The 27,704-nt window shown below is 51.1% G+C and overlaps 2 protein-coding genes across 13 annotated transcripts in view; one reads left to right on the top strand and one right to left on the bottom strand.

Annotated features, from left to right (window-relative positions):
• Positions 1-12,357, top strand: part of NRG2 (neuregulin 2) — a 176,127-nt gene extending 163,770 nt beyond the window's left edge. For 4 of the 7 annotated variants that reach the window (XM_074313624.1, XM_074313627.1, XM_074313623.1 and 1 more), the window contains 6 exons: positions 955-978; positions 4,828-4,930; positions 7,054-7,177; positions 7,506-7,633; positions 8,491-8,718; positions 11,246-12,357. In XM_074313624.1, coding sequence (XP_074169725.1) covers positions 955-978; positions 4,828-4,930; positions 7,054-7,177; positions 7,506-7,633; positions 8,491-8,718; positions 11,246-12,002 — 1,364 coding nt within the window. In that variant the 3' untranslated portion in view covers positions 12,003-12,357. The remainder of the gene's footprint in view (positions 1-954; positions 979-4,827; positions 4,931-7,053; positions 7,178-7,505; positions 7,634-8,490; positions 8,719-11,245) is intronic. The other 3 variants (XM_074313629.1, XM_074313626.1, XM_074313628.1) reach the window with 1 other exon arrangement.
• Positions 12,358-16,255: 3,898 nt separating this feature from the next.
• Positions 16,256-27,704, bottom strand: part of PSD2 (pleckstrin and Sec7 domain containing 2) — a 73,774-nt gene continuing 62,325 nt past the window's right edge. For 3 of the 6 annotated variants that reach the window (XM_074313620.1, XM_074313622.1, XM_074313621.1), the window contains exons 8-15: positions 27,427-27,517; positions 26,285-26,328; positions 25,031-25,221; positions 24,788-24,858; positions 24,176-24,333; positions 23,159-23,303; positions 21,577-21,720; positions 16,256-18,416 (exon numbers count right to left, since the gene is read on the bottom strand). In XM_074313620.1, coding sequence (XP_074169721.1) covers positions 18,207-18,416; positions 21,577-21,720; positions 23,159-23,303; positions 24,176-24,333; positions 24,788-24,858; positions 25,031-25,221; positions 26,285-26,328; positions 27,427-27,517 — 1,054 coding nt within the window. In that variant the 3' untranslated portion in view covers positions 16,256-18,206. The remainder of the gene's footprint in view (positions 18,417-21,576; positions 21,721-23,158; positions 23,304-24,175; positions 24,334-24,787; positions 24,859-25,030; positions 25,222-26,284; positions 26,329-27,426; positions 27,518-27,704) is intronic. The other 3 variants (XM_074313618.1, XM_019740370.2, XM_074313619.1) reach the window with 3 other exon arrangements.

Here is a 27,704-nt window from a genome sequence, read left to right as displayed (position 1 = left end):
TTGCAAACCACCCAGAGATGCCATGGTCAGGCCAGGCTCCCATTTAACAGATAAGAGACTCAGAGCTAGATAGGCTGGATTTGCTTGGAGCCACACCCTTGGGCAGGCCTGAGCACCTACCTCAAAGGATCTTGAAATTGCACATTTGCAACATGATCCTACTTTAAAGAGTACAACTGGACCAACATTTAAGGGGTACAAGGGGTACTTGTCTCTCAGAGTTGCAGTTTGCTTTGCTAAGTTGTGAAATCAGGCTTAGACCCCAAGGCCTAGCCCCTATAGGATTCTAGAGTGTTGGGGGTGTCAAGTGGAGATGTGATCTGCCACCTGGAGCCTCCTCCTCTCCCCAGTTCTGTTCCCACAAACTCTGAGTCCCCATGCCCAGGCTCCTAGTAGATGGGCATGCCAGCTAAGCTGGTGAGGGCAGGACAGGGACAGGGGGTCAGTCTGGGTACCCTGCACTCTTGTTGCGAACAGAAAACAGGGCCCATGAATGAGCTCGGGGCTGAGCAAGCCATCTCCCGGAGTGGCTTGAGAGTGCCAAAGGCCTGGCACTGGAGTTGGGAGGGAGGGAATGGGGATGCTGGACCCCTGTCCCCACTTACCTTTCCTCCCTGGGGACATATGCCAACTGACTCTTGCGCCTCTGCCTCCCACCAGGTACTAACCCCACAGCTCATCTCTAAAGAGCCTGCCCTGCCTGTTGATCCTAACATTTCCTTTCTCCACCCCTCTCAGGGGCTCTTGGGAACGGGTTGTCAGGGAAGGGGTTCAGGAAGCCGGGTGGGGACGCCACTAACCTGCTTTCACCTCACAGGCTGGCTGCTGGTGTCTGAAGAATCCTGACCAACGTTTCTCTCTCTCTCTCTCCTGCCCTCGTCCTCCCCCATCTCTCTCTGTATCTCTCCCTCCATCCCTTCCCCTCTCTGACCCTCCTCTCTTCTGCACTGCCAGAGCACCTTGGATTTGAACTAAAGGGTACGGAGCCTTCATTTATCACTCAGTGCGATCCACACAGCCCCTCTCTGCAGCCTCTGACACCACATGTGCTGGATGTTTGGCTTCCTTTCTAAAACATGGAAAAGAGAGAATTCCAAAAATCTCCCGACTCCATCCAGATGTCCTATTTGGGGAGACAAGGGGAGCTTGTGAACGGCAGGGTACCCTGTGGTTCAGGCTGTGCCCCTAGTGTATGGCAGTGCCCCTTGCCTGGGGCCAATTGCTAGGAGGCCGCTGAGGGGAGGGGCCTCCTGAGCTCTGTGCAGTCCAGTGGGTCAGCCAGACTAGAGAGACAGGCCCCTCAGGGAGCCGGTGTCCGGAAGCCACGGCATCCTGGTTTGGAGAGTTGTACAGAGAGGCAGCACTTTCCATTTAACTTTAATCCTCCTTCCTTCTCCCATTCCATCTCCATTGCTTTTCATTCGGCACCAGGCTGGTGGCTGAGAACGTCATTTGTCTCTGCCCCCTGCCCTGGGTCTGTCTGCCAGGCTTTGCCATCTGCTTGAGGCTGTCACTCCCTCCAAGATCTGTCCCCACGATGGCACCCGTGTTCGTCTGTAAGCAAGGGTCTAGGGTGGGCTGGCCTCTACTGCCTGCCCTCCTGCCCCCCCAGTGGAGAATCTTACCTCCCTCCCACTCCTGCCCTCTGGCCCCTGGAAAACGCCTTGGATGGAAAGGGACTTTGAGGGGTCAGTCTGTCCAGCTCTCTGGCTTGTGCTGGAGGCTCCACGCTGCCTCAAGTGTCCAGATGTATTACAGCAGGAGACATGAAGGGGCTCTGAGGGGCCAAGGCTTCAGTGGGATCAGACCTCAGATGTGATGTGGAGCCTACAGCCATGAAAAGGCTGTTTTCGTGGCAGGTTTGGGGAGGCCCCAGTGTCCCCACCACCCAGCCCCTATCAGCTGTTCTTAGTAGAAGCTAGAGCTAAAAGTCTGTGTGTGAGAACATGTCTGTCTGTTGACTATGACAGGGTGGGGAGGACAGAGGCTGGATCTGGGTGGTGACGGTGGTGGTGGCAAGGTGCACAGAGGTGAATCTGTAGGTGTGTATGTTAGGGTGGTAGTGAAAGTGTTTATAAGTGTTTATACCTTGTTAGGTCTCTCAGTGCAGGATGTAAGTGCATGGAGGGGCGCAGTGAAATACCTTTGTGTTAAGGGTTGAGCATTGTGCAGTTGGAACTGTGAGGGTAGGGAGGTGAGTGTGAGCCTATGTGAATATGTGTCTGTGTCTGTCATGGTGGTCTGTACATTCATTCACTCACTAACTCAACAAACACCTGTTGAACCCTGCAATTCGCCAGAGTCTGGCAATCCGGTACAGAGTCCCTGCCCTCCTGGCGCTCAGATGCGCAGGGCGAGACAGACAACAAACAGGAAAGCTATCAGGTGGTGGTAAGTGCTACTCAGAAAATAAAAGAAGGTAATGGGATAGCATGTAGCTGGAGTGGGAGCTACTTTAGCTAAGTGGTCAGGGAAGGCGTGTCCAATGAGGTGGCATTTAGTGACATGAAAAAGTAGCCAGCCCTGCAAATAGTTGGGGGAGAGTGTTTGAGACAGGTCAGGGATGGGATGGTGGAGTGGGCTTGCTCCATTCAATGGATGGAAAGACTGCCAGCAACTCTGGAGCACGGCAGACATGGGAAGGGGACTGCAGATGAGATCTAAGAGGAAGGCTGGGGCCTGGTCATCCAGGACCTTGTAGGCCATGGTAAGGCTTTGGGTTGTATTCAAGTTGCAGTGGGAAGCTATTGTGAGTTTTTAAGCAGGGGGTAAAATGCTCTGCTTTGTGTTTGTAAGTCAATATGGTTTTGGGGTCAGGGGCCAGGGTGAGGAGTGGAAGCAGAGAAAGCAGTTAGAAGATGGCCAGCTGTCCAGATGAGAGATGGCATCATCTTGAACTAAGCTGGAAGCAGTGGAAATGGAAAGAAGTAGTCAGATCCAGGATCTTCTTGGGAGGTAGCACTGCGAGGACTTGCTACCAGGGTAGACAGAAAGAAAGTGATCAGGAGTGATTCCAAGGTTTGGGGGCTGAGCCACCAAGAAAGGTGGTGCTGCCACTGAAGAAATGTAGGGCACTAGAAGCAGGTTTGGAAAGAGGACGGGACCAGTGTGTTTGTGTAGGGCCGTGGCCGTTGGATGTAGGAGTCTGGAGCTGAGGGAGAAGTCAGGGCAGGAGATATAAATTTGAGAGTCGGCTGCATACCAATGGCATTTAGACTCTGAGTCTGGGTAAGATCACGAAGGGAGAGAGAACAGGTGGAGAAAAGAAAGGCCTGAGAGCTCTGGGTCCTTCTGTCCAGGAGTCCACATAGAAGAAGGGGAAGCAGCAATTCGCCAGAGCCATCAGCCAGTGAAGGAGGAGGAACCTGACGAGAGCGGGAGTGTGTCCAGCAGGAGGAGTCAGCTGAGAGGTTGTCAGTGACCATGACCAGAGTGGTCTCAGAGGAGTGACAGAGACAGATGTCTGACTAGAGAGGACTGAGGGATGGACGGGGATGAGAACTGGAGGCAGGAAGGACATGAGCCACACAGCCTCGAGCTGCGGGCCAGAGGTAGAGGGCTGTTTGTTCAAGACTCCACATGGTTATGTTTCTGTGGCCATGATCGCACGCACAGGTATGTGCACCTGTGCTCTAGATGTGTGTGTGAGTGCACCTTTAGAAGGGGTCTGTCTGTGTATCAGATAGGTGTAGCCCCACAGAGTGTGTGTCTGGAGGGCTTGTTCCCCCAGGTGTTTGCTGGTGGGTATACCTTTGCCACAGGAAGTTCAGCAAGCCCGAGGGCTTAGCGACATTTCCCAGGGCTCCGCCAAGGCATTGGGGTCCAGCCTCCACTTATCCCTGCACTGTGGGAGGAGAGTGGTGTGGAGGGGCCAGCCAGCAGGTGCGAGTTGGGGCAGGAGTGGGTGTCTAGACTGTATGCCTAGACTACGGCTGGTGCTATCACCTTGTTCCTTTTCTTCCTCCTGGCTTTCTCTGTTCTAAAAGGGTAGGGGGTGCTCCACCAAGAAGTGGGAGGTGAGGGCCTCGCCCGGTCTTTTTGAGGGCTTTAAGGCCCAGCCTAGCTCAGCTCCTCGGAAAGGGTGGGGCTGTTCCTGGAGCACAAGGGCTGTCCTGGATTTCAAGGGGCTGTGCCGCCACACGTGGGCTTCTCACAGGCAGAGATGGGGAGGGCTGGTGTGGGCCAGGGCCACAACCCTGAGCAGGCTGCAGAGATAAATGAAGGCTTTCTCCCCGTGCCCTCAGCTGTGAGCTTGGTGAGCGCCGTCCCTGCTCCTGGCCCTGGCATCCCTCCTAAGTCCAGCCTCTGTGTCTGATGTCCTGTCCCCACCAGCCCAGAACAAGCCTTTGAGAAGCTACAGTGGCAAGCCAGGCCTCTGCTCAGGGCTACCATGTTCACCACCATGAAGAACAGCTCCCCCCAGCCCATCAAGGTCCTTTGCAGCCACCAGGCCATAGTTGGCAGGGCAGGGTTGCTGGCCAAGCTGGGTTGCCCTTCCTCTATGGCCTTGGGAACTTCGCCTCCATCCCCCCATCCCCTTACATTTTCCACTCACATGCCCACAGCAGGGCATGGGGTTTGGGAAGGTGAACTTGGGTGTAGTCACTTGTGCCCAGATCCACAGGTGGGTGGCGTTCGGGGAAGCAGAAGGCAATCCAGGAGCGGGCAGGAGGGAGGAGGATACTGGGGAAAGAAAGAGGGGAGCAAGCTGGGCAGGACCTGAGCTGGAGGGAGCCCAAAGCTTTGGGGGCAAAGGGAGGGGTCTCTGCACCACTGTCCCTGAGGTCCACCTCCCGCCTGGCCCCCTCACATCCCCTGCCTCTGCAGAAGCCGAGGAGCTGTACCAGAAGAGGGTCCTGACTATAACCGGCATCTGTGTGGCTCTGCTGGTCGTGGGCATCGTCTGTGTGGTTGCCTACTGCAAAACCAAGTGAGTGTCAGGCACTGAGGCCACGGGCAGGCCAAGCCAAGGGTGGGCCTCTATGACGGCTTTTGTAAGGCCGGACTCTCCTCCCCAGCCCCTAGCATCATGCCCGGCCTAGCCCCACACACACACATACACACACACACCTTCCTATTGCCTCAACTGCCTGCTGGTGTGGGGCCAAAGGGCTGGGCCAACAGGCAGGGGCAGAGGGTGGCAGAGACAGGCCCCAGAGGACTGAACAGGAATGGTCATGAGCATAGGTATTGGAAGAAGACAGACGTGGGTTTGAATCCAGCTATGCCATTTCCCATGTGACCCGGAGCAAACTGATGAACTTCTCTGAGTCCTCATCTGTAAAATGGGAATGATCCGAGTATGTACCGCAGAGGATACTGTGAGGGGGCATCTGGCTTGTCAAGTAGGCAGGGCCTGGGGCAGCGCAACAAGTGGGGAAGCGCAGAGAGGAAGGGGTACATTCCCAGAGAAAAAAGAGACCTCACAAGGCACTGCCTGGTCCCACCTAGGAGCAGTGCAGGTAAGAACACAGAGAAGGTGGGGTTCGGCCACCCCTGGGCAGAGGAAATGTGGGGGCAGAACCTCGGGGCAAGGGGAAGAAAGGAGCAGAAAGGAGTCTGGGCAGTTCCACTAGAATAGTGGAAGCTAAAAAACAAATGCAGGAGAAGGTCAGCGGTGTTCCTAGAGCATAAGCAGAAAGTAGCAACTAGCAACCACTCTAGTTGAGGCAAAGGGCTAGGGTCAAAATCAAACAGTTGGAACCCAGAGGGCACCATTGGCCTCAAGTGCCAAGATAGGGAGGTTGGGTTTATCCTGAAGGCGTTGGGTTGCAGAATGATGTAGTACAGAAAAATGATAGGTTTATCATATCTGTTCTTAACTGGAGAGCAAGAGCCTGGGCACAGCCACAATTTGTGGGACTTAGTCCCTGGGTCTTTACCCCTGCTATCCTGATCTCTGGGATCGAAGGCCCTGCCAGTCCTGTTCCAGATAAGTCCAGGATCAGAAAGTCAAAGGGAGGTATGGAAGAAGTTGGGGGGAAAGCAAGCATCCTGTTCTAACCCCGACTGCACTTATTTTCTCAAGAAACTTTCATTCAATACCTGCTGGACACCAGGCCCTAAACCAGGCACATGACCTGTGCTCTAAGCACAAAGGTCACAAGACACATTTCACAGTGCCTAACCTCGACTAGAGGGCAGGAAGGGTTTCCCTGAGGAGGAGCATTTAGGCTAGGCCTGAGAGATGCTGAGGAGTTAGCAGGTGAAGAGGCAGAGAATGTGTTGCAGTTGGATGCAACAGTATGTGCAAAGGCCCAGAGGCCAGAGAGGGCAGGCACAGTGAAGGATCAGAAACAAGCCCTCCAATGCAGCATGTTGGGGTGGGGAGAGGCCAGTGAGACACAGGGCTGGGAAAAGAAACAGGAACTGAGGGCCAAGGAAGGATTTTAAACAGGGGAGTGACATGATGGGACTTGTTGATTACAAAACAAATGTAATAAGTATTTATTATGTCAAAGTAAAGGGGCCCTATAGATGTCGACTCCCTGAGCACAGCACCCTGCTTCATATTCTTCATAACACTTTGCTGAATGTTTCTTGGTCACATATTTGTTTATATGCTTATCATCAGCTTCCCCTACTGACCTGCAGGCTCCAAGAGGGCGGTGTCTATCTTCTGCTCCAAAACAGCGTCTGGCACATAGTAAAAAGCCAATTAAATACCAAATAAATGAGTGAGTGGCCAGTAGATATTTTATCTACTCTTAGTGCTCAGTGGGCCTTGGGATGGGTAAATGATCACCCCATTTTACAGATGAGGAAAGTAAATCATGGAAAGTTTAAGCAACTTGCCCAGTGTTACACAGCTAGAAAGCAGTAGAGTGCTGCTGTCTCGGCAGAGCCAAAGCTCATTACCACTACATTCACGTCCTGCTGAATTTAGGCTGGGGGCAGATTGGAGGGGTCCTGGCTCAGGGCAGCCGGAGCACAAAGAGCAGGAGACTGCCACAGCAGTCCAGGTAGAGAGGACTGGTTCCCCCAGAGGGACAGCTAGGGCAGCTCATGCATTGTGTGGGGGCATGCCAGGCTAATGCGCCCTCCCCTGTGCAGAAAACAGCGGAAGCACGTGCACAACCACCTCCGGCAGAACATGTGCCCAGCCCACCAGAACCGGAGCCTGGCCAACGGGCCCAGCCACCCCCGGCTGGACCCTGAGGAGATCCAGATGGCAGACGTGAGTGGTGGTATTTCTGGGTCCCCCTCTGAGCCCTGGCTATACAGCCAGCCTTCTCGTGCCCCTGAAGGATGGACCAGGGTAGCAGCCAGCCCTTCCCATGCTCAGCCTTGCCTTGCCTCACCAGAATAAGTGGCCTTGCTTTGCCCACTTCTTTAAGGAAGGGCAGGGGGGTGATTTGCTGGGGCCATCACTGCCCCGAAATCGAGTCACTTATCCAGTGGACCCCTCCCGACCTGGAGCTTAGTGCCTCCCTTCCTCATCCCCACCAGAAAGGAGGGCTGACTCAGTCACCAATCACTAACTCCTGCCAAACTCTCTGTTCCAGTATATCTCCAAGAACGTTCCAGCCACAGACCACGTCATCAGGAGGGAAACCGAGACTACCTTCTCTGGGAGCCACTCCTGTTCTCCGTCTCACCACTGCTCCACAGCCACGCCCACCTCCAGCCACAGGTGGGCACCACCAAGACCCCCACATAGACGTGCAGGCTTCTGTACCCACACCCACAGAGAGAGAAGACACACATCACACACCTGCCTGCCGACACAGAAAAATCCCCAGCCAGGCTCTGTATTGAGGGTCCCTCTGAGCGGGAGGATGGAAGTAGGGGGCTTGAAACCAGAGCCCACCACCAAACATTCATCCAAGTGCTCAGGGGACCAGATTCCCTTGTCCAGTCTAAACCAGCCCCAGAGAAACAGCAGTATCACTGGGCTCCCACCCAATGCTTAGTTGTGTTTGAAACTCGTTAGCACCACCCTCTCTGGCATAAAGTGCCTGCTCACTCAAAGGCCCAGAGCTATTTGATACCCTCTCCTGGGTTTGCCCACAGGAGAGAAGGAGGGCTTCCTTCTCACCAGGGGTGGGGCGGCCTGTCCACACAAGTACAAGGCTCACGCAGCTCAGAAATAACATGATTGGCCCCTTTCTTCCTTGGGGACCAGCATGGCATAGGCAAGCCACTGGGGCTGGGCTCCTGAGGTAGGTGGCTAAGGACCCTGGGAGTGGAAGGGTCCCAGGCAAGGGGCCCTTGGCATAGGCTAGAGTGGGAATTGGTTGCAGGGAGGAAAAGAAGAGGCCTTTGCACATTGCAGCTCACCCATCCACAGGACCCCAGCCCTCCTCCCTGTGTCGGGGTTGGGTATTTGTGATACTATACATCAGCCCAGGGTGGAAAAGGGCAGTGAGCTGAGGGAGCCTGAGATGGAATAAAGAACCAGGGAGGGGGTGGGCCTGGGACTACACCTGCTGGGCTGCCCTGTTCCTTCCTGACTACCCACCTCACCCCAACCCCTCCTGATTGCTCCAGGCATGAGAGCCACACATGGAGCCTGGAACGTTCTGAGAGCCTGACCTCTGACTCCCAATCGGGTATCATGCTGTCATCGGTGGGCACCAGCAAATGCAACAGCCCAGCATGCGTGGAGGCCCGGGCACGGCGGGCAGCAGCCTACAGCCTGGAGGAGCAGCGCAGAGCCAACGTGCCACCTTACCACGACTCCATAGATTCCCTGCGTGACTCCCCACACAGTGAGAGGTCAGTTCCTACCCCATGACCTGTGCCCCACCTTGGCCAGAGAGCTGGCACCACTGACCCAGGGCTGACCTTTAGGGCACCTCAGAGACACTCCAAAAGCCTCATCCCCATTTTTCAGATGTGCAAACAAGGTCCCTGAAAGGTTCAGTTATCTGCTTAGGGTCATCAGCATGTTAATGATAGATTGGGACTATGGCAAGGCCAGTGGACCCTGGGTGCAGTGACCATCTAATTGAATTGTCCTACTAGACACTTTTCAGAGTAGTGGAGGATGTTATTAATAATTACACTGGAACATCAGGAACAAGCAGGGGCTGTCCCAAACAAACTGGGCGTACAGTTGCTCTACCCTGCTGTTACCTAAAGGCCCCATGTCCCAGCAGGAACAGAAAGACACTAAGATCGAGCAGGTTGGAGGTGGGAGAGGAGGTTGTCTGTGAGGAGACTGACCAGTGCAGGATGGGCATGAGCCAAGAATGACCACAGGCCCTGGCAGTTTCAACAAGGCCCCGTGGATCATAATGCCATTTGGCTCCCGAGCAATGGATGCAGTGAGAACTAGAAAACTCCCCTTCTTCCCTGACTCCAAGCCAGGAGTCAAGTGGCCCTTGGCAAGTGGAGTATACGGGAGTAGAGCAGAGGAAGGCGCAGAGAACAAGGATGTCCGGGCTGGAGTGGAGGGAGAGAAGCAAGTATTCTCCCACTCTCAACTCAGCCTACTCCATGCCGGCCCTGTGCTGGGCAGGCCTGCCAGGGGGCCCAGAGATGGTCTACCTTGTCCTTGCTCCCGAGGAGTTTCCAGCCATGGGCACAAACCCCTGGAGCTCACCACTGCCTATGGAAAGTGCTAAGCACAGGACACCCCACCAGGGCAGAGAAAACCAGTGTGACTGCAGGCTCTGGGAAGCAACCAGGTTTTCCAAGACCAACATTTCCAAGCCTAGCTCCACCACCTGTGCAATTTGGGGCAGGTTGGTCACCTTTGTGCTTTTGTTTCCTTCACTGTAGAACAGGGAAGACAATGTCTATCATTATGGTTCTTGTGACAGGCACCAGAACTCACGTGCACAAAGCTTTTTGCATCCTATCTGGCATGGAGCGGGTGCTCACTAGGCATAGCTGTTATTATCAATAGCAGTAGGACTCCTTCATTGTTGGGAGGTAGAGAGACAGGGAAAGCATCTTCAAGTGCCAGCAGAGGTGAGGTGCTGGGAAGGTACCTGGAGCAGAGTGCGTTGTGAGGAGAGGAGCTGGGCCTGAACAGGCAGGCTGGGGCCAAATAGATGCTGATAGCCCTGGACTTCTGCTTAGGAGGAGGGCCCCGGGTGGGTAAGCAGAACTGTGCCTTTCAAAGATTGCTCTGGGAACTGAATAGAGGGAAGAATGAGAGGCCTGGGGTGGGAAAATGACCAGTGAACTACTAGGCCCAGGACAGGGTGGAGCAGGGCAGAAGGTGACTCTAGGAGAGGGGGAATGGATATGACTTGGTGGTTAATTGGATGTGCATGTGGGAGAGGGATGAGAGCCTGTCAGGTGATTCAGAAAGAGAGTAATGGGGACCCCGGAGAGCAGTGAGGTGCCAGCTCTACAGTTTGGAAGAGAGGTGTGGAAGTGGGTGGGCCCTGTACCAAGGCGGACAATGGTTGGGCAAGAGGCGGATGAACTTCAGCAAGGCGATGTGGAGAAAGAAAAGGGACAGGTGCCTGGGACCCAGACTGGGAGATATTAGCAAGGGCAAACTTTTGGAGGCACTGGTGGTCTTTAGCCCTAAGCAGAGACACTTTGGTGGAGTGTTGGTAATTATCAGCCCTGAGCTAAGGACCCTGCCTCATGTGTGAGCAGTCACTTCCCTGAGGCTGCTTTTAGCTTCAATATAAGCAGGAGTGGTTCCTATACTGAAGCCATCAGCCACGGGATGAAATTGTCCCTGCAGGAACAGTGAGTCCAAGACACAGGTGTGGCTGAATGGGAACTAGTGGCTTTTGGAATCGGGTAGTATAAGTCCTGGTTTCTGCCTGGCCTCTGTTCAAATCCCAGCTCCACCACTTGCTGGTTGTGTGACCCTTGAGTGATTTAAATGTTCTGAGTCTGTTTCCTTACATATAGTATGGGACTAACATAAGGGTCTTAAAGAATTACTGAATTCAACGAGGTGGTACAAATCAAATGCCCCAGCCTAAGCCTGACCCAAAGTAACCATTAAGCAATACCAATGACTGTGAGCATCCCCACAGCAAAGAACCATTCACGGAGGCTTATCCTGGGTCAGGCAGGCACTGCACTGGGCTATGGCATCCCATTGATACATTTATGGACTTGTCCGAACAATAGAATGGAAGGAGCACTGTGGTTATCCCCGCTTAACCCAAGAGGAAACTGAGGCTCGGAAAGGTTAAGGAAATTGCTTAAGGTCACTGAGGATTAACACCATGGTTCTTGCAGGCCTAATCTAAGGCAAGACCATTGCTTTTCTCTTTTTATCGGGTTCCACCCCGACCCCGGCCCACGCCTCTGCCTCTCCCTACAGGTATGTGTCGGCCCTGACCACGCCCGCGCGCCTCTCTCCTGTGGACTTCCACTACTCGCTGGCCACGCAGGTGCCGACTTTCGAGATCACGTCCCCCAACTCGGCGCACGCCGTGTCGCTGCCGCCAGCCGCGCCCATCAGCTACCGCCTGGCGGAGCAGCAGCCGCTCCTGCGGCACCCGGCACCCCCAGGCCCAGGGCCCGGCGCAGACATGCAGCGCAACTACGACAGCTACTACTACCCTGCGGCGGGGCCGGGGCCGCGGCGTGGCGCCTGCGCGCTGGGCGGCAGCCTGGGCAGCCTGCCCGCCAGCCCCTTCCGCATCCCGGAGGACGACGAGTACGAGACAACCCAGGAGTGCGCGCCCCCGCCGCCGCCGCGGCCGCGCGCCCGCGGCGCGTCCCGCAGGACGTCGGCGGGGCCCCGGCGCTGGCGCCGCTCGCGCCTCAACGGGCTGGCGGCGCAGCGCGCACGCGCGACGCGGGACTCGCTGTCGTTGAGCAGCGGCTCGGGAGGCGGCTCGGTCTCGGCCTCGGACGACGACGCGGACGACGCGGACGGGGCGCTGGCGGCCGAGAGCACACCCTTCCTCGGCCTCCGCGCGGGGCACGAGGCGCTGCGCTCGGACTCGCCGCCGCTGTGCGGGGCGGCCGACAGCAGGACTTACTACTCCCTGGACAGCCACAGCACGCGGGCCAGCAGCAGACACAGCCGCGGGCCGCCCTCGCGGGCCAAGCAGGACTCGGCGCCCCTCTAGGTCCTGCCGCCCCCGCCACCCCTGTCTTTAAAGAAAACAGAGACCACCGACTGGAGAGAGGAGGAAAAATGAAATAAAAATATTTTTATTTTCTATAAAAGGAAAAAGGTATAACAAAATGTTTTATTTTCATTTTAGCAAAAATTGTCTTATAATACTAGCTAACGGCAAAGACGTTTTTATAGGGAAACTATTTATATGTAACATCCTGATTTACAGCTTCGGAAAAAAAAAGAAACAACAAAAAAAAGAGAGATGGGCCAATTTTTTGACTCTTTAATAGAAACCTATATTGTGGTGCCTTTTGCTGTACGCTAATCTGGAGCTCCTGGAGAGAAGTCTGGGTTGTGGGTTGGGGGTGGGGGAAATGTAGGATCCCGAGCTGGCGGGGGTGAGAAACCGGGCAGAGAAGAGGCTGCAGCGTTCTGGGGGGAGGTGGGCCAGGTGCGGAGCGGTGACAGATTGGCCCTGAGGACGGAAATGAGGACAAGAGTAGCTTTGCCCTCTAGTAAGATCTTGAGTCCCGGACCCCGTGAAGAGAGGGCAGGGATCCTAGGCTTGGAACTAGAGTTGGGATCAGGTCATGTCCAGGGGGAGACTAAGGCCCAGCGACAGCAACCTGAATGGGGAGGGGGCCTCCCCACTCCTCACAGCTGCTAAGGGGGGAGGCACTGAGAGCCAGGTCTTCCCAACAGCCCCTGCCCCAGGGAGGAGGCAGCTCTGCCAGGGCCCCAACGTTTGCGGCTCCTCCTCCCCCATGGCCTCCAGGACGCCCCTCCGTCCTCTGCAGCACCTTCGTTTACAGGTCGTCTTTTCTATTTTACGCCTGCATGTCCTTTGCATTTCAGATTCTTTAGATTGGATGCATGGTCACGCTGGGACCGAGAAGAGCCACTTGACAGTGTATTTGATTCCCCTTTTAGCAATAATGCAACACCATTTCCTTCTCACAGCCTGACCCCCCAGCCCCCAACCCATCTATGACTTCCACTCCTCTCCAGTCCTGTCCTCCCCACCCCCCAAAACTGGGTCCACTGCTAATTTGTCAAAAGATAATTGTTTAAAAAAATATCCCAAACAAGTGGGAATCCTGCCCTGAAATGTCCAAACACCTGACTGTTGACACTTGAACATTTTTATATTATAAATAAAATCAGAAATAACTCATGTTTGACTGTTTGTGCCTAGCCCCCAGGTGAGAGGGAAGACGGAGGTTGAATACCTGGGGTGGAGATGGATGGCTACTGGTGTGAAAGTTGGAGAGGGCCAGGGCTGTCCCTGGGAGGAAGAGACGCTCCCTCTAATCTCCTGGGCTCCAGTTCTCAGGACAGTCTCCAACCTCCTTCCTCTTCCAAGAACATTCATAAGGTATCCCCCTGGCAGCTGGGGAACCTGGCCAAGGGGCTGACCCAAATTACTCTCCTTCAAGCTCAGCCTCAGAACTCTGGCCCAGTTCCTGCCCTGGAGCTACAGGGGCTGCAACTGAGACAACAGTTTCCGGGCCTAAGTGGGTGAGAAGGAAAGGATTGTGGGGTTGGCACTGGGGCAGCTGAGGCAAGATGACCCTTGGGGCCTCAGGCATGTCACAGGCAAAGTCAGGACACGCAAGGTGGATAATGGGTACCCTCGGCTGCCAGGAGGACCACAGCCGCTGCAGCTTGTAAGCCCACAGGGTGTTGCACTTTTCCCGACTTTAGACCCCTCAGAGCCAGGGCTTGTCTAAACCCGCAGTCCTTGATGAAAAGTACATGATTTCAGGCATGGAGAAAGCAGAGGGACGTCCAGGGTTAAGAAGACTTTGCCCTCCTTGATTAATTTATTAAACCAGTGCCCAGCGCCAGGAACCATTAGGTTCCAGACTGACATGAGGGAGTCTTCTATTCAGTTTGCTCAGGTGATTGAGTTGTGTGAGCGTGCTCACGGATGTCCCCAGGATATGTGTAGTCAGTTCAGAGATCTACAGATGGGAGGGACAGAGAAGTTTAAAGTTGAGAGGACTTAGGTATCAACAGTGCCTGAGTCCAAATTCCAGCTCTGCCCCTCACTACCATGTTACCCCGAAAATAAAACCTAGCTGGACCATCAGCTCTAATGCGATTCTTGGAGCAAAAATTAATATAAGACCCGGTCTTATATTTTATTATATAAGACCCAGTCTTACAGTAAAATAAGACTGGATCTTATGTTAATTTTTGCTCCAAAAAAATGCATTAGAGCTGATGGTCCAGCTAGGTCTTATTTTCGGGGAAACACGGTATCTGTGGGACTTCCCCTAGGCTGCAGTTTCCTCGGCTGAAATGGTAATGCTAATACCTACTTCAAAGGGATGTTATGGAGGTTATATATATAAAGCACCCAGTATAGCTTCATGGACCGATACAGGCATACCTCAGAAATATTGCAGATTCAGTTCCAGACCAGCACAGTGGAGCAAACCCTAACAATAAAGTTAGTCATAAGCTTTTTGCTGATGGAGGGTCTTGCCTTCAATTTGTAAAACACAAAACATCTGTGAATCACAATAAAGTAAAGCAAGGTATGCATGCAGGTGCCTGTTAATGGCTAGTTTGATGATGGTGATGACGATATGCTATGTCTTGCATTATTGAATCACACAGCGTGGCAAAAACTGGATGAAAGGGAGGTGATGGAGAAAAATAAAGGACAAAAGTCATTGTATTCATGTGGGGGCACTGGAAAAAAATAGCCATTACAAAGAAATAAAGGAAAATACTGAACTAAATGCTACATAAACCTGCAAATCACTGACCTCTCCTAGCCCCCCATCTGATGATCTCATCCGGATCCTCCTCCTGGCTCTGAGTTATCAGTTGGCTTTAAAATTGTCTGAAAGCCAGTAATTCTTCTATGTGACCCCAAGTAATTAAGAATGAACTCTTAGTGAACCCCCAGACCCCTTCATGACCCAGCTTAGTGTCCTAATTTGACCCTTCTGAGAGCTGAGTTGCTCTTACTTTCTAAACTTTCAGTCAGAAACTAATCCATGACTCCAATGAACCCACTGACCTCTATTTGATCCCAAATAATTAGGAATGAACTTTTGGTGAACCCATTGGCCTTTTCATGACCCCAAGTAATTAGGAATGAACTCTTGGTGAACCCACTGGCCTCTTCATGACCCCGTTTCGTGTCCTCATTTGACCTTTCTGAGAGCCGAGTTGCTCTTACTTTCTAAACTTTCAGTCAGAAACCAATCCATGACCCCAATGAACTCACTGACCCCTACATGACCCCAAGTAATTAGGAATGAACTCTTGGTGAACTCGTTGACCTTTTCGTGACCCCAAGTAATTAAGAATGAACTCTTGGTGAACCCACTGGCTTCTTACTGACCCAGCTTAGTGTCCTCATTTGGCCCTTCTGAGGGCGGAGTTGCTGTTACCTTCTAAATTTTCAGTCAAAAACCACCTCCATGACGCCAATGAACCCACCAAACTCTATGTGATCCCATGTAATTCTGAATGACCGTCTGTAAACTCATTGGCCTTCACATACCCCATTTGGTGCCTTCATTATCTGCTTTGGATTCTAAGATACCTGCTGAGAGTCTAAGACCAGAACCTAATCTAGTTCCTTGACTCTTTTCTCATCATTGCAGCCACTCATTTATTTCACAGGTGTGAATGGGACCTGGGAGCAGTTGTGGCCAGAGTGCCACCCTGCCTCTCCACTCTGCCTTTCAAATTTCTGCCTTGGGGCATATTTAGTATGGCCTGTCAGGAAAAGATGTAGTCCTCTTAAGTGACCTTCCCTACTACCATGCTGTCCCCCAGGAGCAGCTTCCTGAGTCAGAGGCTTCTTACCCACTCCTCCAATTCCTTCTTTCTCTCTGCCAGGTCATTTTTGGCTTGTCTCCCAGCCTTCCCAGAGTCCCAAATGGTAATGATGACTGTTTGTCCCCCTCCCCACTAGATTGTGAGTCCTATGTGGACAGGGAGCTGATCAATCCGTTTCTCACCACTGTATCCCCAGCACCCAGAACAGTGTGCAGCACTGTTGACCTGCATTGAATGAGAGAATGAAGAAGGCTCAACAGACTCATCAAGAGTCAGCCTCCAGGAGTCCCTGAGCCTGCAGCCACTGCCCAGGACCACCAGGTGGCGCAAACCACTTACAGCATCTCACCTGCGGTCCTCCAGCCCCTGGATTTGAACAATGCTGGAAAGTGGGCATTATTAAGGTCATAGGTTGTGGGGTGAACATGATGGTCCATTAGAATGCAGGAAAAAAAATACTAGAACTTTGATTTAGATTTATTTTCATCTCATCTTTTTTAAATTTCTATTTTTGCGTGTTTTATAATGTACATAATATTTTAGTACGGTAGCACATGTATATAATTTACAATAAATAATTATATAATTAAGAAAGTGAACTAAAAATTTTTTTACTGGTGGGAGATACAACTAGTGCTCAGGGAAGCACATCTGTCTGCAACGGACAGAGCGTGGTCTTCTGTTTTCACTCACCAGCCCTCATGAGGTAGAGGATGGGAAGCTGACACCAAAAATCAAAGGACCTTTGAGACAGAATGGAGAAAGTACAGAGAGCTCTTTATGTTGCCACATTGCTCTTTCAGTTTCACTTAAATGAACATTTATTTCCCCTCAGCAAAATTAAGGGGCCAGATGGTTTGGTTATAAAATACACTTTAGCTGATCCAAATTAAATAATCCGGATTTAAATCATTACATCTCTCCATAAATTCACATGTCCCTTGCATCAAACATGAGTGGGCTTGTAAATGTTGGGTACTTAGTTGCAAGGTTGACTTACTAACTATGCTACCAGTGAGGTCAAATTGCTGGCCAAATTATAGCAACCTATTTAAAAAACAAAAATGATTTACTCATCATAGCTGTATTGTGGCTGCCTTCACCCCACCACTTGTCAATCTGAGAAATGTGGGGTTTAAAGATGCTAGTCTGTGATCATCATGTGGCAAATTTCTCTATTTTTCCCAGACATGTCCTTAGCTAGCATTTCTGAGTCACTAAAAGAGTGAAAGAAATATCAACCTAAAAAACAATCAGCAACTTGTCATTCCACATTTCCCAGGACCAAGTGGTTAACAACTTCCATAACTTTCCCCCACCAAACATCTTTGGGCTTGTTGACAAGTGGCTCTTTGCAAGGCAGAGTGTCTTTTATTCCTGTAGCAGTAGATCTGTCCAAGAGGCCACCTCTGGAGCTCAGAGACCTGACAGCACCAACGTAAAGACCAAAACATAAACAGAGCCATGGTCCCACCCCACTCACATACCAGGATGCCTGTGGGACAGATGGGGTGGCACACACACACTACTTATTCCAAAACAACAACTGTAAGAGCAGTGTAAGTCACAGGTCAGCCGGAAGAGGGAAAAATGGGATGAAAGGAGGTCAGCACTATCTCTGCCTTCCCTCCCAGAGTGTCAGGGCCACCAGGGGGCCAGATAGCAGCCCTCCTTGCTAACAGGCAGAGTTCTGAAATAGGCTTTTCCTTCATCTTATTTCATCCTCTGATTATCAGTTTCAAAACCATCTTTAAAGGGGGTCCTTATATATAATTATATATATATATATAATTCTTTTATATATACATGTATGTCCATATAAAAGAAAGCAGTAGTGGCCTCAATGGATGGAAGGTGAGGTGGAAGCACACGTGAGCAGAGACAGCTTGGCATGGAGGGAGTATGAGGCATGGTTCCAGAGGCTGCTGGGTGGATGAGGAGAGGATGGTGCTGGTGGTCTGCAGACCTGCTGCTGGTCAGCTCAGAGGAAGGAGGAGGAAAAAAGGTGGTGGTCCAAGTTGAGACCTGGAGTCAAGACCTGCCCTCGGAAACAAGGGATGAGGAGGAACTTGTGAGAAGACAAGGGCCTGGAAGTCAACCATCCTTCGCATTTCTCCAGTGAGATGATGTCTAGAGCATGCACACAACTGGCCTACAAAATGAGGCTCTGTGCTGGAGAGGGATGCAAGGGCTGGGGAGAGGGTCTGAGGCCCAGAGAAGCTCCAGGATGCAAGAAGATCAACGCCATGTGCACCATCTTCATCTCCTTGGCCCACGAGGCTCTCCACACCCCTCTGGCTGCCCATCAACTGCCTGGAGCAGGTCTGAGTGGCCCCTGGATGGAATTGTGCTCACTGACCCCTCTGGGGGCATCTGCCTGCCTCTGAGTCCTGCTCATCCATGCCAGCTAAGTATCAGGCTCAGTGGTATCCTTCGTGGCTTTGCTGCCAGTCACAGTTCCATGGCCCTGGCTGAGGGCAGGGCTCGAGTGCGTCTTGCGGAGAGAAGGATCATCTCCTTCCAGGGTGGCCAGCCGGGCCTCAATCCGCTCCAAGTCATCTGAGCCCACTTTGATTTTCACAGCCAGGAGGTGGATATAGGTCTCATAACGGCTTTTCTGGGGAAAGGGCAGAGACAGGCCAAAAACAAAGTCAAAACACAAACAACAAATTGCAAAAAAATATTTGTACCTTAGATGACAAAAGACTAATTTTCTTAATATTCAGAAAACTCCCACAAATCAATAAAAAGGAGATAAACAATTCAATTTAAAAAATGGGTAAGGGACATGAACATAAGTTTCACTCATAATTTTAAAAATCAAAATTAATTGGCAAAGACTTCTTGGATATGACACCAAAAGCACTGGCAACAAAAGGAAAAAGAGACAAATGAGATTACATTAAAATTAAAACTTCTGTGCATCAAAGGACAATCAATTGAGTGAAAAGGCAATCTAAAGAATGGGAGAGGGGCAGCTGGATGGCTCAGTTGGTTAGAGCACGAGTTCTCAACAACAAGGTTGCAGCTTCAATTCCCACATGGGATGGTGGGCTGTGCTCCCAGCAACTAAAGATTGAAAATTGCGACTGGACGTGGAGCTGAGCTGCACCCTCCACAACTAGACTGAAGGACAAAGACTTGGAGCTGATGGGCCTTGGAGAAACACACTGTTCCCCAATAAGAAATGTTTAAAAAAGAAGAATGGGAGAAAATATTTGCAAATCATATATCTGTTAAAGGTCTAGTATCCACAATGAATAATAATAAAAAAAGCCTCCTACAACTCAACAACAGAAACACAAAGAACCCAATTAAAAATAGGCAAGGGACTTGAACAGACATTTCTCCAAAGAAGATATATAAATGGCCAACAAGCACATGAAAAGATGCTCAACATCACTCATCATTAGGGGAATGAAAATCAAAATCACAATGAGATACCTCACACCCATTATGGCTACTATAAAAGAAAAAAAAATGAAAATACCAAGAGTTGGTGAGGATGTGGAGAAATTGGAACCCCTGTGCACTGCTGATGGGAATGTAAAATGGTACAGCTGCTGTGGAAAACAGTATGGCTATTCCTCAAAAAGTGGAAAATAACATTACCATCTGATCCAGCAACACCACTTCTGAGTATATATATATATATATATATATCCAAAAAGAACTGAAATCAGGGTCTCAAGGAAATATTTGCACACCCATGTTCATAGCAGCATTATTCACAATAGTCAAAAGGTGGAAGCAACCCAAAATCAGCAGATAAATGGATAAGCACAACATGGTACCATGTTGCCCCGAAAATAAGACCTAGACAGACCATCAGCTCTAATGTGTCTTTCGGAGCAAAAATTAATATAAGACCCGGTATTATATTTTATATTATATTTATATTATAATATATTATATTATACCCCATCTTACAGTAAAATAAGACCAGGTCTTATATTAATTTTTGCTCCAAAAGACGCATTAGAGCTGATTGGCCGGCTAGGTCTTATTTTCGGGGAAACATGGTATATACATATTATTCATCCTTTAAAAGGAAGGAAATTCTCACATATTCTACAACATGGATAAATCTTGAGGACATTATGCTAAGTGACATAAGCCAGTCACAAAAACACAAGTTCTGTATGATTCCCCTTATATGAAGTAGCCAGAGTAATCAAGTTCAGAGAAATAGAAAGTAGAATTGTGGTTGCCAGGGGTTGGGGTGGGGCAGGTTGAGATGTTATTTAATAGGTATAGAGTTTCAGCTGGGAAGATGAAAAAGTTCTGGAGATTGGTAGCAAAACAATGCAATAGACTTAACACTTAAAAATGGTTAAGTTGGTAAATTTTATGCAATGTGTATTTTATCACAGTTAAAGGGGTTTTTTTTGTAATCCAAATTAAAATAGCAATGGGATACCATTTGTTGAGTTATCAGATTGGTGAAAGTTTTGTAAATTGGTCAACATTTAAGAGGAAGATTTGATAGCATCTGAGGGCCTTGACTCTGAGCTTCAGCCCCTCACCATAGACAGGGTAGTCTGGGGTCCTGGAAGGGACTAAGGGTCAGGAGACCCTGTTCTCACCCAGCTCAGCCACATGAGCAGAAAGACCCTTCATTGCTGGGTTTCAGCTCCCCTCACCCCCAGCTAAGCCAGGGGGGAGTGAGAAAGACCAGGGCACTGGAGCTACAATCTATCACCTGTATTAGGATCCTGGTTCCTGCACTCTTAAATGTGTGACCTCGGAAAAGTGACCAGACCTCTCTAAGCCTCAATTTCTCTGTGTATAAAATGGGGATAATAACAGAACTCATTTCACAGAGTTGATGTGAGGATTAAATCAGTCAATACAAGGGAAATGACGAAATCGCCCCTGGCAATTCACAAGAGATCAGTCTACTGTAGCTCTTGCCATCACCGTTTTTACATTGCAGAGGGCAGATCTGAAGAATTCCAAAAGCTACAAAGCTTTATGTTTTTCAAAAGGTCAAGATCTATCCTGGGAACACTCCTCTCTTCCCCACATCTCAATAGAAAATCTAGAGACTGAGATTGGTGACTTCCTGCCCTTCCTGTTCTAGAGGCTTCCTAACTCGGTCTCAGCCTCTATGTCTATCTGCCCACCCCCACGTGCTGGTAAGTCCAAAGGGCAGTCCAAAATGGACAAGTGGTTCCTGCCTTCCTTCCCCAAGCCAACCCTCTATCCTTCACCCAATAAAGGTGGTGCTCTGTCAGCCCCATTTGCAAAGCATCATGAGGCAGAATCAGGGTAGTGAGCAGAGAAAGACAAGATAGAAAGAAGGCAGAGCTTAGGAGAAATTATGTTGTTTTGCTTGAGAAACATGGGAAAGAAGAAAATGAGACAAAGGGGGGAAAGTCACGTGGATAGGTCTTGAGAGTTCTGTGGTTTGGTTGGAAAAGTTTCCTGAGAAGGCTGGCACTGTGGGAAAGTGGAGGTGAAGAGGGGATTGCAGAAGGGTGAGAGGGGTGGCGGGGGTTTCCGGTGGAGCCCAACTGGTGCCCTTTGAGACACAAGTGAGGGTACAATTGTTTGATTAACAATTGGCAGCTGGACTATGCAGAGAGTGGCCCATAGAAGGCCATTCATGGTTCACAATTGCCTCAGGGGAGAACCCAAAGCGGGAGAACCCCCAAACTAGGAGCCCCTGACTATGAAATGATGTTGGTGGTGGGAGGTGGAAGAGGTGGAAGATGGCAGCTGGCCTCCTCCAACCCCAGCCTTGTCCCTCGCAATCCATCCCACGGAAGGCCCACCTCAAACATGAGATAATGCTCCTTCAGCCGGTTCTCCTCCGCCTCCTTGGACTTGTGGCCCCTCTCAACTGGGTGGCAACTGTGCTCAGCCAGCTCTGCAGTCACCTGCCTCAACTTATTCTCATGAGAACGCAGCTGCTCCTCCTGCAAAGACAAGTCCTGGCCTGTGAGGTCCCACTTTCAGAATGTTGCAGGGGTGCTGCCAGGATCTACTTCACCAAAGGGAAACTGAGGCCTGGCCAGGGTCACCAAATAAATGGGGTGGAACCAGGCTCTGGACCCAAGGGAGTACTCTTCCACCTTCCTTCCTTCCTCCCTGCTCTTGTCAGCATTAGCTCTCCTAGTTACTCCCCAGCAAGCTTGAGAGGTGAGACCCTCACACTTTTATGTGTACATTTACACTCCCTGACACAGACACACAACCACCCAGACACAACCCCTCACATGCGCACTGGATCAAGGGGCAGTCTGACCTCGACTACCCTTGGCTCCATATGACACAATCTCTCACATTCATGCCCAAACACATACAATGGCTACAGACCAGGATCATACACAAAGACAAGCAAAGACACTGTCACTCACAAAGAGCCACCCACCACAGTACAGCCAGATCACTTTGTGCTATGTGGGAAATGGGCTTTGTGCCTGTGGGTGCGTGTGTGGACATGTGTGTGGTGTGAGTGTGTGCATTGAATGTGAGTGCACAGGGGCTATGGGCATAAGCAGCATCCCCAGGAGCTCAGTGGAGAGGCCCAGGACAGGGGCCCGGTAGGGAAAGGGGCAGCAGCTGGCAAAGACGGAAAGTAAAAAGCTTCTCCTGCCCTCTACCTCTCAAGTGGTGGCCACCATGTATCCTTTCCTCTGAGAGAAAGAGAGGGAGACGAGAGATGAGAGACACTAGAATATGGATGAATTGAAGTTTTTTTAGGATTACAAATAAAACATTTAAGGGTAGGTGACTGGATAAAGGATCAGCCAAGTCTCCCTGTCCCTAGCTCCCTACGACACAAACATTCTCTCACATTCGTGCCCAAACATACGCGATGCCCACAGACACACAATCACATCCACAGGATGTGATGCCACCCACCATAACACTGCCAGGCCTCTGTGTGGTATGTGGCCTCAGTCTTCCCATCTATAAATGGGAGTGGGGTGGGGATGGAGGAGAATATCTGCCCCTTCACCTTGTCTCCTAGCCCAGGACCAGGCACTACTGTGTTTCCCCGAAAATAAGACCTACCCCAAAAATAAGCCCCAGTTAAGATCATCGGCCAGATGGATGCATTTAATCCGTTATGATGAAGTTCCAGAAGAAGATGACATGACTGTATTTGAATAAATGTAGATTGTTGTACATGAAAAAATAAGACATCCCCTGAAAATACACCCTAATGCGTCTTTTGGAGCCAAAGTTAATATAAGACCCTGTCTTATTTTCGGGAAAATACGGTATAAGACCCGGTCTTATTTTGGGGGAAACATGGTATGTAGGTGCTGAGGTAGGGGCTGTTGAATGGGAAGCTGGCACGGAGGAGGCAGCCTGGGGAGGCAGTGTTACCATCCCAGGAGCTTGTACCTGGCAGAGGCGAGTGGTGCAGGAGGGCAGCAGGGGGCGACAGAGCTTCTTCATGGAGCTGACAGCCGCTGGGAAGGCTGGGGCTGAGAAGATGGCGGCCACCAGGTTGATCCTAAGGATCCAGGACAGCATTTCTTCCTTGCTCCTGGAGAGAGGAGGGGAGGGGAAAGAGCACTGGCTTCTCACAATTGAACTCCTTTCCCCAACCCAGCACCCAGTACTCAGCACTAGCCTGGCACAGAGAGGGCACAAATACTTCCATATAGATGGGCAAAGGAGGGAGGAGGGTGGGATGAGGGCTGGATGGATCTGGTCACGTCTGGGTAGGAAGTTCCTTTCTGACCCAGCTCCCAGGCAAGACCTGGATTTTCATATGAAAATAAAGCTGCCAGGTCTGGAGCTAATGGCCCTGGAGCTACCAGGTCCCAGAGCCAGCAGGCCTGGGGGTCACTAGAGGCAGCTGGGCAGCTGGTTGTCCCCACTACCTTTCCCAGCATGTACTCGCCCATCCTGAGAGCTCGCCTACTAGCTTCCTTCATCTGATACACGAAACCCAATCTCAAGCCACAGAAGGATGGGGTGCAGGGGAATCAACAGAAGGCCTTACAGGAAAACTATAGGGCGAGTCTTTCCTGCCCATTCCTCCCACCCCTATTTAAAGTGAAAGATGTTTCATAATGGCTCTATCCGCCCCATATGTAGGGAGTTTAGCACATATCAGAATCACCTGGAGGGCTTGTTAAAACCCAATTGCCACCTCTTCTCCAGAATTCTGATTCAGCAGGTCTAGGGTGAGGTTGGAGAAACTGCATTTCTAACAAGTTTCCAGGAGATGCTAAAGATACCACACTTGGAGAAGCACTGTTGCAGGGCACCCCTGCTATTGGTCTGTACCTACACTCAAGGGAAGCTGAGGGCACCTCCACTGTGGTGGATGAGGAGACGGGTGTGGTACAGGCTCCATGCTGCAGGCCCTGAGCCCAGGGTGGGAGTGAGGGGGCTCCCACTCCTACTTACGGTGCCTGGAACAGGAAGACTCTCCAGTCAGCCGTCTTCAGCTTGAGTACGTTGGACTTCTTGCTGTAGTCGGAGGCCCTGGTGGCCAGAGCATGGTGCACACGAATGGCGTTCTTCAAGTCACCCTCAGACAAAGCTTTGTCAGGCCTGTACTCATCCTGAACAGGTAGGGTGGGGAATAGGAAAGGCTTTGTCATGGCCAGGCTCCGGCTTACTGACCCACACTTCCCCCACCCTCACCGGCCCTCCCTCTCACTCTCCCTCCCTCCGTCCCTATATCTCCCTCCATTTTTAGCTCTTGCCTCTGTAATGATATGTATGCCCACCCCAACAAGAATCACTCTGGGCAGCGCTCCCCACACCCTAGTTTGTCCCAGAGGCTTGTACAGGCTTTACACTGGGTATCCTCTGAGCTCCTGGACATTTAAAAAAAAACCTCCCTGAAACCACCAAAGCTCTGGGCAAGCCCAAGTCAGGCCCCTGATGGGGGAGAACCCAGTATCTACCTAAGGCCCAGGTCCTGCCCAAGGCCCTCTGGGTACCACAAGGCAGGGACTGGAAGGGGGAATGAGCTGGCCCTTCCTAGGTAAGGACACTGGGGCAGTAGCTTACCTTCTGCAGGTACAGGATGGTCCCTTTGAGCACTGCGTAGAATTTCTTCCAGCCACGCCTCCCACGGGGCGCTGGGGAGGGGGGCATGGGTACTGTGGCCACAGCCACCCACCCCCATATCTCCTCCCCTGCCTCCCCCACTTGTCTATCTTCGTGTGCATCCCTTGAGGAGTGGCCAAGGGGAGGTGGACCCCATCTGGACTAGCATCCCTCCCCATGCCCCTTCCCCCGCCTGACACCCACTCCTCTTGCCATCCATGTCGGCGTGAGTCTTCCGGGTCAGCACACCATGCTTGTAGGTGGTGGCGCTGAGAGCCTGCGGGACATCCAGGAAGGGGTTGCCACCATCGAGGATCCGTGTCACCTTCTTTGTGCCTGTCCCAAACTTGTCATCCACCAGCTCAGACAGTGATTTTCGCAGCTCATCCTCATCACTAGGAAAGTATTAGGCCTAAGCATTGCCTCCAGGGAAGCCTCAGGCCCACATCAACATGCCTTCTCCCCACCCACCACCCCTCTGGGAGCCAGTCAAGATGAAAAGCAGAGATGAAGATGTTCCAATTCCAGATCACAGATCCAAATCTGAACCCTCCCTTTAGTCTTCAGTTCTGACTCCTGACCTTTGAGTTTTGGCCTCCAAGCTCCAATCCTCACCCTTGATCATAAGTTGGAGACCTTACTATCTCCAGGCCCCCTTCTCCTCTGTCCAACCCTGAAAGCCCAGCCCCAGGGAGCAGTAACTCATGGCCAGACTGAAGCTGCTGCCCAAGCCCCATGGATGTGCTGGGGGAGGGCAGCCAGTAGATGAGGTCCATAAAGTCTAGGCGCCCCCCTGGAGCCCTGAAAGAAGAATTTCAGCTCTTCTCCACAGGGTTAGGGTTCCTAACAATCCCTGCCTGGGACCTCTACATGGACCCAAAGACCCAGGCTGCCCTAGGGAACACAGCAGGGCAGGTGGTTTCTATCCCAGGAGCTTCTCGGTCTCCCCAATCGGCAAAGTCACCACACCTCTTTCCAAATAGCTGGGCACCTCCAGGTCTCACTGCCTTCATAGGGGAAGAAGTTATGGAGTAGTCATGCCTCCCCACTGCCAAGAACAGTTGCCACCTAAACATGGTCTTATTCTTAGGGTGATAGGGGAACCTGTCACCCCTGCCTGCCTACCTCCCAGAAGGAAAGAGTCATCATTGTTTGGGAATAAGGGTAGTATCCCCAGTACAGAAAACCAGTATGGACATCATGGAACTAAAGTCACCATTCAATCTATTCCACAGAAGTGTAAATATTGCACACTTTTTATCAGGACAGAAAATGAACCCAAAGGGGAATTGAATACCAAGTGCTGGTCAGCTGGACAGAGGTCTCAAGGGCCCTGGGTTGGAAGAAATCAGCACCATGGAGAGTGGCAGGAGTGCCTTCACTGTGCCCCCAGCCATTCCACCTTCCCCTTCCCAGAGATTCAGTCTCCCCATACCTGTGCCCGTGGGCACTACTCACATGGCCCATTCCAGCTTTTCATTCTTGATGGAGTTGTAAAGGGTCTAGGAAAGGGGTAAAGAGAGAGAGAGTTCTAATGAAAAATCAAATCTCCATCTACCTCTACCAATGTGGAGGCAGTGAGGGAGCATTTTTCAGCCAATGGGGCAAAGTGGGTGTTTGATTCATACTTGTTTGTTGGATGGGTGAGTGAGTGGAGGATAGTAGGGCGGATGATTGGGTAGATGACTGGGTGGACAGATTTGAATATGAGTGGGAAATGGGTTGGTTGGGTACATGGATGGTGGGGAAATGAGTGGGTGGGTGTATGAATGAGTGGATGTGGAGTATGTGGGGGGAGTGTTTAGGGGTGTAGGGAGTGTATGTGTGGGTGATGGGTGAATGGGTGGGTGTATGTGCAGGTAAATGATTGCGTTGGTGGGTGGGTTGATAGAAGGATGGAGGCATGGAAGGCTGGGTAGGTGGGTGGATGAGTAGATAGGGAGAAGTGGTGAGACTGGGATTATTTGATCTCACTTACAAAGATGCTCTTAACAAGTGCTTCTTGATGAAGAAGATAATTATAGTAAGAAGACTGATGAAGACAATGTTCTATTTCTTAACCGCCAGACTCACTAGCCATCTGCCCACCTGGTTTCACCAAGTCCTTCAAAGCCATTATCTAAAACTGAATCTACCCCCCAAAACCTGCTCCTCTTCCTCCAAGGCCAAGAACTTACCAAGCTTGAAAGGCCAGAGTTCTACCCTGGGCCTCAGCCTCAAAAGAAAACTAGATTCCCTTAATTCCTGGTGATGTTGAAGAGATAAGTGGGCTTTTCTCGGTGGTGATGATGATGATGGTAGTGATGGTGGTGGTGGCAGCGGCAGTTGTGACCATTGGTGGCAGTGTTGATTACCATGACATCAAGAATGATAATATATCACTAAAAACAAATCTCAAAGCCTACCCCTCTGCCTAACTCAGAGAACACATAACAGTCAAATGTTGAGCTGAATGGTCTCTAACTCTGTCCCAAAGTCATGGTGGCCCTGACTCCAGTATTAAGAATCTGGAATATCAGGATTTAGTGGGGCAGAGATCACTCTCCTCTCCACCCACCCCTAGCACAGCTGGGCGCATGGGGACCCTTAGCAGTTTATACCTTCAGCAGGTCTTTGGAAAAGTCTCGGCCATCGTTCAGCTGGTCCAAGTTGGCAATGAATTGCTGGCAGGACATCTTCTTGCCAATGTTCTGTAATGGAGAAATGGTTCTTCCTGAGAGTAGGAGCAGGGACTGATGTGGCCCCCACACCCTGCCCTGTCCTGCCCGGCCAGAAGGGGTGAGGCAGCATCAAGGGCAGGAATGAAAAACTGCCTGGTTTTCCCTTGTCTCCAAACGTTTACAAAACTCTTTTTCACATACAAGATTCTATTTGATCC

This window comes from Rhinolophus sinicus, linkage group LG10 (assembly GCF_036562045.2).
Source record: "Rhinolophus sinicus isolate RSC01 linkage group LG10, ASM3656204v1, whole genome shotgun sequence".
Classification (NCBI taxonomy): Eukaryota; Metazoa; Chordata; class Mammalia; order Chiroptera; family Rhinolophidae; genus Rhinolophus; species Rhinolophus sinicus.
Note: the sequence above shows the minus strand (reverse complement) of the source record. Positions and strands in the feature narration are given on the sequence as shown.